General features: G+C 46.1%; 1 protein-coding gene across 1 annotated transcript in view; it reads right to left on the minus strand.

Moving 5' to 3' along the window:
- The window catches only part of RNF175 (ring finger protein 175), a 50,197-nt gene extending 47,906 nt beyond the window's left edge, over nt 1-2,291 (minus strand). Inside the window, exon 1 of the mRNA XM_032465207.1 lies at nt 1,387-2,291. Within this exon, the coding sequence (XP_032321098.1) occupies nt 1,387-1,437 (51 nt within the window). The 5' untranslated portion in view covers nt 1,438-2,291. The remainder of the gene's footprint in view (nt 1-1,386) is intronic.
- Nucleotides 2,292-10,216: the final 7,925 nt, after the last annotated feature.

Consider the following 10,216-nt stretch of genomic DNA (forward strand, 5'->3'; position numbering starts at 1 on the left):
GAGCAGCTAGAGCAGCAGCAGAAGTGACTCTGCCAGTCTCCCGCCCCTCCTGGTGTGCAAAGTTCTTCATCCGTAATCCACTTTGGATGGTCTGGATTTGAGACCAGCAAGGAAGCCATGGAGTTTCCTTTTAGTTTTTCCATTTTAGAGAGTAACTTTCAAGTGCACTGTGTGGCCTGCTGCAGCCTTTTACTACAGGCCTTCCTGAGCCCTGAATTTCTACCTGAGTCATAGTGAATACCACTCTGTTCCCCCGATCCCCATGGTCACCACCCCCCAACAGTTTTCTTCACCTCCAAGCAATCTGGTACTGTTCTTACCTCATCTAGAATCCTCATTGGCCCTCACCACCACGAGGTCAGATCTCCCCCAGCTTCCAAGGCCTAGCTTAAATGCCACACCCCCATCAGCCTTGCCCATCCCCCCTGCCAGGAGCAATCCCTTGCCTCTTAGAAATTCTACAAAGCTTCACTTGGGACAGTCATTTCTTCCTACCCTATAGGAGTTATTTTTGTCCTTGTTTTACTTTCTTTCCAGAAGGTGAGCTCCCAGAGGAAAGATCCACCTCTAATTGCATCCCCCCCCCCCACCCCAAGCATAGCACAGCTCCTAGTACAAGATCATGGCGCAAAAATTGTCCTGTCAGTGAAAAATAAATTAATGATTGGGTTTGAAATCATCACCAGCAGGAGGAAGAACGTGGCGAGCTCAGTGGTTCTCAAAGTTCAAGCAGAAGCACCTCCTGGGAACGAGACAGACTTGCAAACCATCAGGCCCCATTCCAGAAATGAGGCTTAGAGACCCTGGGGGCAGAGCCCAGCCATCCATCTGCGTTTTAACCAACGATCCGATCCGAGTGGCTCTGACGCAGGCTCCAGTTTGAGAACCATAGAGTCAAGCCCGATGTACACCCAATGTCCCTCAGCTGTCCTCCTCTTATGCCCTGGCCTTCACCTGGGCCCCCGGGGCATCCGCCAGGGAGCGCGGAGGAGAGGGGGTGCAGCCAGTACGGAGGGCAGGGAATGAATGCACAGGGGTGAGCAGGACAAGCCTCATCCTAGATCAACAGAGCAGGTGGGAAGGAAGAGGACGGAGGAAGGGGGAAAGCAGGGGAAGGGGAGGAGGAATGGGAGAGGAAAAAGAAAAAGGGAGAGAGAAATGGAGTGGAGCTCGGCCTCCTAGAGTGAGCGGGGTGAGGCGAAGCAACAGCACCTTCAGAAGGTCATCTGCCCCCCCATCCCGGGCCGGTTCACACCGGGTGGGGCTGGGGCCTTGGGGACCTATCTGTCCAGCCCCCCAGCCCGGGTGCGCGAGCCTCGGACCCCGGCCCGGTGTCCCCCACCCCTGCGCGCCCGCGCCCCGCGCCCCGCGCCCCGCGCAGGGTACCTGCTCGTGCTGGGGGGGCGCCTCCGGCCCCGGCGCCGCCCCCGCCGCCATGTGTCTGGCGCACCGAGGGTCTCGGAGTCCGAATGAGGGGGCCTCCCGGGCGCGCCGGCGGCGGGCGGGAACCGAGCCTGCGGCGGCCAAGCGGGCTCCCCTCCCCAGGCAGTGTGCGCGGTACCCGTACCCACGCCGGGAGCCTCTCGGCGCGCCCGCCCGGGTTCCTCGCTCGCGCTGTGGCTTCCTCCAGCGGAAGGACGCTCGTGATCGTCACCATCACTGCTGATGAGACCCTCTGGGTATCGGGGCCCTCTGCCGGGAAGCCATCCTCACAGCCACCCTCGCCGGTAAAATGTCCTGCGCTCCGCCCAGGTGACAGTGCGGGAGGAGATGTGGGGAGTCGGAAGGGTGAGAAATGAAGCGGAGAGAGGGGCGAGGATCAGAAAGGACGTTTTCCCCTTAGCAGTTTCCCTCAGAAGCGTTTATCAGAAGACAGGCGTTTAGGTGGGGGTCCCGCTGTCGCGGGAGGGCTGGGGGGAACTGAACCTTTGCTGCCTGCCCAGTCGGGTGCCTTTCTCTGCCCCGGGCCCCTTCTTACTCCGTATCTGCAGTCTCAGAGACGTGGGACAGCTCCCTGGTAGAGTCCCACTTGGCTCCTGCACAGATGACAAAGGAGAGAAACTCCCCTGTGGGGAGAAGGCAGACCTCTAGGTCCCCATGCCACTCCAGGACATAGGCCTTCCCCTGAGAGATCACCCACCACCTGCCTTGGTCCCCTCCACTTTCGGGGTCCCCACCACCCCCTTGATCTGGGGCCCAGTCCTGGACTCATGGCTGGGAACAAGCTGGAACACTTTTGCAAGCTTTTAGGAATCCTTGGGTGCGAATTCAGGGCGACAGACAAAGAGAGACACAGGAGACAGTCTGACTTACAAAATAAGGCTTATTCGACTCCAGTTTGTGAATTGTTGTTGTTTTTTCAGTATGGTAGGTTGCTCTTCCTTATAGAGGAGCTACCAGTGGAGACTGACTGACACCAGGGCCGTGTCCCTGCCATTGTGGAACTTCAAGCCTAGCAAGGGGAAGAGACAAATAAACAGGCAGTACGATTTACTGCGGTGAGTGCTTTTCCAGCCTTGGCATGCATCAGAAGCCCCTGGCTGGGCTACCGAAACTCGGATTGCTGCGCTGGACCCTGGTTTCTGAGGGAATAGGCCTGGGATGGGCCCTGAGAATTTCTTTTCTTCGCAAGTTCCCAGGTAGTGCTGTTCTGGCTGCTCACATCACAGATTGCTCTGTGGGATGGTGATGGAGAGAATGTTCTGGATGGAGGCAACAGGGGAGGCAAGGGCCTGGAGGCTGGAGAAAACCAGGAACTGGAGAAACTGAAATAGGAGTCACAGCTGGCACTGCTAAAATGCTTCCTGTGTACCAGGTCCTGTTCCAAGGACTTCACTGGGTTAGCTCATTCAGTCCTCACAACAACCCAAAGAGGTAGGTGATATTATCTCCATTTTACAGGTGACGACACTGAAACATGGAGAGGGGCAGACGTTTTTCCAAGTTTGAAAGCTACTAGGTGATGCAGTAGGAATTTGAACCCAGAGGAGACTGACCCCACTGCCTGGGCTCAGAACCACTCAGGAAAGTGGCTGCAAAGGTCAGCAGGGTTCAGATCAAAGTCTGTGCAAATCCTGTTAAATTGTTTAGACTGTACCCTAAGGAGCGTGGGAAGTCATTCCAGAGTCGTAGGTAAGAAATGACATTTCTGGATTTGCCTTCTGGCTTCAGGGTAGTGTGTGTGGGTGGGGGTGGGGTGGGGGAGGGAGCTCAACTATGACCCAGTGCAGGGGACTGGCCAGAAGTCTCTTGCAGTGGTTCCCGCTGAAGGTGGCAGTGACCCTGGTGGTATAAGTGTCTGTGCAGGGATGGGGTGGGGGGAGGTGGGAGGATGTGGATGGAGCTGAGCGACTTAGGTGACAGATTCTATAGGGCTTAACTGACATTCAAGGATGTGCCCAGGTGACATGTTGCTTGAGCAGCGGGGCATTCAGGCAGACAGTGCTGCCACCTCTGACAATGGAGCCCTGGAAGGTGCTGCAGATTTGGAGGGAACAAAGATAATGAGTTTATTTGCACATGCTGCCTGGCTTCTGGCCTGGCTTCACGTGGCAAAGGCCACTTTTTCTCTCTGGCCCAGGATGTCCTCAAATTCTGGCTTCTTCTGAATCAGTCTCTCCTCCCCCTCCAAAAAAAAAAAAAAAAAAAAAATCCAGAAGTTTCCTGGTTCATTGACACCGGAAATATCTACAGATTTCATTGGAGACACACATAAACCCAGAGGTGGTTGGTTTTCTTCCTTCTGGCTTCAGCTCCACAATTAAAAAGTCTATTTCTCATCCTCATGGTAGGTAATGAGAGATTTGCTCTAAGTTATTCTCCTGTCATACCCAATTCCTTTTGTGACCAAATTCCTGGTGGGTAGAACTGATTCCTTTTGTCCCAGTAAGTTTATACCATTCTGTCTGGAGTCATTCACCTAACCAAAGTTATTTAATTTGCAACTTTGTTTCCCAAATCAAATGGTTGGTGGCTGACTGTCATAAATGTGGGATGGAGGAATCATTGTCCTGTTATTTAGCTGTAATCTCTTCAGCATATTAGCCATAGTCTGTGCCCCCTCCTGTCCTCTCTTGGTTTAGAACCCCGAGGTGATAGTAATGATGTAATAGAAGAAATGAGCTAATGTCAAGAAGGTGCTTGAAAAACAAAATGGCATCAAGACTAGCTAGACTGAGGGGAGGGTATAGCTTAGTTGTAGAGCACGTGCCTGGCATGCACAAGGTCCTGGGTTCAACCCCCTGTACCTCCATTAAATCAATCAATCGATCAATGTAATTACCTCCCCCCAAATAATTAAATTTAAAAAACAGACTAGCTAGACAAATATGGTATATGGTATGGGAACTGAGAAGTAGTTCCATAGGACAAAGCAAAAAGATTCCAAATATTCCTAGTATTTATAGGAAACCAGTTTTAGGAGAAGAAGGGCAAATCCACAGGGAAAGGATGGGCTAGTTAGTAATTAGCTTATCCATCTGAAAAAAAACATTACAGCATACCGAGTCAAAGCAGGTGGTTTAAAAAGCAAAACTTTAAGAAGATGATTTAAAATAATATCTTTATCATCTCAAGAGAGTAAAGATATATATTTCAAAAAAAGAAAAAAGATAGTAAAGATATATTAAACAAAACTCAAAAAGAACAAACTATAAAGAAGATTAATAAATTAGTCTATGTTAAAACGTAAAATTTCCATACAACGGAAAGTTACCTAAAAAGAAGCAAGCCATGGACGAGGAAAATTTGCCTATGTCTAGCTGTCAGAAAATTAGTGCTCAGAATAAACAGAATTGTTAGAAATAAACTTTAAAAAAATCAAAATCAGTAGAAAATGGTCCAGGGATGTAAACTAATCAATCAGAAGAAAGAAAGTTATGAGATGTTTTTGTAATTTGAAGAGAATTAATTATTGTACCTTTGCATAGAAGACTTCTTTGAGAGTGCACACTTTACAGGGATGCCTTGTATATGTTAAATTACTGAATGCAAAGTGGACCCCTTCAGCCTTTCTACCCATTCTCTGACCACCTCTTAATTCTTCCCCTTTCTCCCAGCCAAACTGCCTTAGGCTGACAGTGCCACCTAAGGGTTTGATCTTGCAAAAGACCACCATATTCTTTTAAAAAAATTAACTAATTTTTTTTATATATTTATTTTTATTTTATATATTTTTACTGAAGTATAGTGAGTTTACAATGTTGTGTCAATTTCTGGTGTACAGCACAATGCTTCGGTCATATAGGAACATACATATATTCGTTTTCATATTCTTTTTCATAAGTTACTACAATATATTGAATATAGTTCCCTGCGCTATACAGTAGAAGCTTGTTGTTTTTCTATTTTGTATGTATTAGTTAGTATCTGCAAATCTTGAACTCCCAATTTCTCCCTTCCCACCACCTTTCCCTGCCTGGTAACCATAAGTTTGTTTTCTATGTCTGTGAGTCTGTTTCTGCTTTGTAAATAAGTTCATTTGTCCTTTTTTTTTTTTTTTTTTTCCTTTAGATTCCACATATCGTATAGTACTTTTCTTTCTCTTTCTGGCTCACTTCATTTTGAATGGCATTCTCCAGTCTTATCCATGTTGCTGCAAAAGGCATTATTTTATCCTTTTTTATGGCTGAGTTGTATTCTTTATCCAGTCATCTGTTGATGGACATTTAGGTTGCTTCCATGTCTTGGCTATTGTAAATAGTGCTGCTATGAACATTGGGGTGCATATATTTTTTTGAATTAGAGTTTCCTCCAGATATATACCCAGGAGTGGGATGGCTGGATCACATGGTAAGTCTAGTTTTAGTCTTTTGAGGAATCTCCATACTGTTTTCCATAATGGCTGTACCAAACTACATTCCCACCAACAGTGTAGGAGGCTTCCCTGTTCTCCACACCCTCTTCAGCATCTATCATTTGTGGACTTTTTAATGATGGTCATTCTGACTGGTGTGAGGTGATACCTTATTGTAGTTTTGATTTGCATTTCTCTGATAATTAGTGATATTGAGCATTTTTTCATGTGCCTATTGGCCATTTGTATGTCTTCATTGGGGAATTGCTTGTTTAGGTCTTCTGCCCATTTTTGGATTGGGTTGTTTGTTTTCTTGTTATTAAGTTATATGAGCTGTTTATATATTCTGGAAATTAAGCCCTTGTCAGTCCCATCTTTTGCAGATCTTTTCTCCCATTCCACAGGTTGTTTTTTGTTTGTTTGTTTGTTTTGCTCATGGTTTCCTTTACTTTGCAAAAGCTTATAAGTTTAATTAGGTCCCATTTGTTTATTTTTGCTTTTATTTCTATTGCCTGGGTAGACTGCCCTAGGAGAACATTGCTGAGATTTATGTCAGATAATGTTTTGCCTATGTTTTCTTCTAAGAGGTTTATAGTGTCTTGTCTTATGTCTAAGTCTTTAAGCCATTTTGAGTTTATTGTTGTGTATGGTGTGAGGGATTATTCTAACTACGTCGAATTTACATGCAGCTGTTCAGTTACTCCAACACCATTTGCTGAAGAAATTGTCTTTGCTCCATTGTATGTTCTTGCCTCCTTTGTCAAAGATTAATTGATCAAAAGTTTGTGGATTTATTTCTGGGCTCTCTATTCTGTTCCATTGATCCATATGTCTGTTTTTGTACCAATGCCATGCTGTTTTGATTACTGTAGCTCTGTAGTATTATTTGAAATCTGAGATGATTATTCCTCCAGCTTCATTCTTTTTCTTCACTAATGCTTTGCAATTCTGAGTCTTTTGTGATTCCATATAAATTTTAGGATTATTCATATTTATTTATTTTAAATTGAAGTATAATTGGTTTACAATGTTGTGTTAATTTCTGGTGTACAGCATAGTGATTCAGTTATACATATGTATGTATATATATTCCTTTTCATGTTCTTATTCATCATAGGCTATTACAAGATATTGAATATAGTTCCTTGTGTTATATGGTAGGAACTTGTGTTTATATATATATATTTATTGTAGTATAGTCAGTTTACAATGTTGTGTCAATTTCTGGTCTACAGCATAATGTTTCAGTCATACATATACATACATACATTTGTTTTCATATTCTTTTTCATTATAAGTTACTACAAGATATTGCATATAGTTCCCTGTGCTATACAAAAGAAACTTGTTTATCTATTTTATGTATAGTAGTATCTGCAAATCTTGAACTCCCAATTTATCCCTTCCCACCCTCTTTCCTCATAAACAGAAATTTGTTTTCTACATCTCTGAGTCTGTTTCTGTTTTGTAAATAAGTTCATTTGTTTTGTAAATACGTTTATTTGTAAGACCACCATATTCTTGATAAATGATCTTCTCCAAGTAACTTTCTTTTCTCCTGTGATACTTTCCTCTTTCTCACCTCTTTTTCCTATTTCTATTGCATCCTTATCAGTACAGCTAAAATAGGTGACTCAGAATGTCTTCAGCCCAGTGCCGTGCTGGTCATGTGGAGCAGGGTGGTGGAGGGAGAGAGATTAGGCACCTGGTGGGATCTCCCTTCTGTGAAGGGGTGGCGATAGCAGGTTCGGTTTAATTGAGGGCAGAAGTGTCAGGTTCAAAACGAGCCAGGCAATGTGAGTGATCGAGAGCTTGCTTGGCCTCAGAAATCAGAATTGAAAGAGGCATCAAAAGTTCTGCACTTCAGGGATTCTTGGGGTCAGGGCAGACTGGGTCATTAATGGGGGTGATCATCCCTGAAAGGAGAGGGACACTGAAACCAGGTTCTACCTTGGGAGACAGAGTGGCCGTGTAGAGATCACTAGGCTAACTGCTTCTTAGTGGTCTCCCAAACCCCACCTCCCATCCTCCTCTGGGTGATAGTCGGTCTTCAGGTGTAGACGCTGGCTCCTTAGAGTTGGCAGGAATCATGCAAGCCTGTCTGACTGCCAACTGCCAGGGCTCCTGTCTCCAGTCCCAGTGTTCCCCAGCCCCTCAGCCTCACTGGGTAGCCCTTTACATTCCCCTTAATTAAATCTGCTTTTGCTTGATCACTAGTACTCAAGACAAACGAAAGCTATACAACTTTATTGTGTATCTCATTCTGTAATAATTAGCACTGGAGCATTATTGACTTCTTTTTTTGGCAAAAATGTGCAGTCTTTAGTTATATTATGGTTACACAGAGTTTTGTGAGCTGGCGTGTGGCCCTAATCACCATTTATAACGTCGCTTCTTTGGGAAAGTGTATTCTGCCTTTCAAACCACAGCCTTCCAAATGCACATTTGGAACACAATCCGTTTGCGAGCTGGGAACTCTCTGTATTGATGTCTGTTGGCCCAGGGCAGCCCTACGACCAAATGACATGTGGTTTAAAGTTCATGTAACAGCCGGTTCATTTAAATACTGTTAGCTGGAGCTCAGCTTTCAGGTTCTCAGATTTCGGGTTAATTTAAAGTCGAGGAGGCAGCAGAGTTGCAGCGATCAGACAACAGCCTGTATGAGGCTCCTGCTCCCTGTGGAGAGGCGGTCGGTCTCCACTTTTCATGGTTTTCCCTGCAGGTTTTTTAGGACTGAGCCTCTTTGGAGCACGAGCTCTTCAGTTCTGCTGAACAATTGATCTTGAAAAAGAACTCCTTTTAAAGACCAACTATACTTTCAAGCCTGGAAGTTCAGCTAGGGTCATTCTAGTTTATTGAGCACAGGGGCCCCTCTCAGCAGGAGGGAAAACCACATTTAAATCCTGGATGAGGGTCCTTCCCCTCGCCTCTCCTTGTTTTCCTTTCCCCGGTGTCTCCTTTAGGAAGTCTTACCTTTACTAAGTTAGAAATCAGCCTGTCCCAGGAAAGCCGGTCTCTCCACCGTTCTCACATCGGAAGAGTTAATATTTTTCAAATGCCCGCTGTGTGCCAGGCACTGAGCTAAGCAAGCTACATGTGTCCAACATCCTTTAATCCTCAAAATGACCCCCTCCTTCCTGCCAGAACAGACATGAGCATCTACTGTTTGCAGATGAAGACATGTAAGTCAGAAGAGGGTAATTGTTTTATCTGAGAACGCAGGGCTGCGGCACTGCCCCACCAGCCCCTCATCCCTGGGTGGGGTGGGAGGCCCTGTCTTCATGGGGGTGCCCCCAGGAAACCCCGTCCTGATGTGGAAGTTGTATTTGTCATTTCCCTTTAGGACCAAGGACTTGCCATCAAAATCCCTCCATCTCAGGCTAATTGCCAAGATCGCATGGCACCTCTGTCCCCCAGGAGTCACATTCCCATGGAAGAGAAGTACTAACATTTCTATTTTCTCTTGACTTGAGTGAGTTGTCCTACCTGGGGGCTTGGAACAAGATCAGTTATAGAAGCAATGCCAAGAGGACACAGTTAGTATTTTCTGGGGTACAAAGCCTTCCAGTGTGCCTTTCTGGCCTTACTTTTTATGCTCCCCGCCACCATAAGAGCTAAAGCTTTTTACAGTGCCTCCCAACGCCAGGTACTTTCTGTGTATTTCATCCTCAGAACCACCCGATGAGGTAGGAGTACTGTCACTCCCCTCACTTACAGTTAAGGACAAATAACGACTTCTGGGCCACCCCCTCTGCTTAGAACCCCCTTTGGCTGTCCTCATTTGGATCTGCACAAGTCCCATCCCTTACCCCCCATCGAAGGGCCTGGCCAACCTGGTTCTCTCACCAGGCTTTCCCAGATCCCGCGTGGGAACACGCCTCTCTCGACCTTGCGTTCCCAGAACTTTTTTGCTTTTGCCTCTATTCCAGACTGCTCTGAGTTCAAGGTGCTGGCCCGTATGTCTGTCACTCACCAATTGCCAAGGCTGGGAGAGCAGAGACCCATTCATTGGATGATTACATCTTTATTCCATCACTGTGTCTAGCACGATGCCTGGCCTGGAGCCAGATGGAATTGGTGGTGTGGTCACATTTCCAGGACAGATGTTTTCCCTTAGCCCATTGCCTGCAGAGTTTCTTTCAGGAAGGAGAGGGAGCTATTGTCACTGTGGCCACAGATTCTCGCCTTCTAACACATTACAGGACCCTTGAGAACTCTGTGCTTCTTTACAAACTTAAAATAAGAGGCCCAAAATGTGCCTTTGACATAGCTCCATGCAGTTGGGCCAAGAACGTGCATATGCTATTTCTTGTTTTATGCTGTGGCTCTGTTCATCAGAACTGGGACATACTTCTGGCATCACTTGGAGGATGCTGCATGTGATTGGGAGGAGAACAGCATCAAGGTGAGGCTTGAGTCTGT

Source organism: Camelus ferus, chromosome 2 (assembly GCF_009834535.1).
Source record: "Camelus ferus isolate YT-003-E chromosome 2, BCGSAC_Cfer_1.0, whole genome shotgun sequence".
NCBI classification, from domain to species: Eukaryota; Metazoa; Chordata; class Mammalia; order Artiodactyla; family Camelidae; genus Camelus; species Camelus ferus.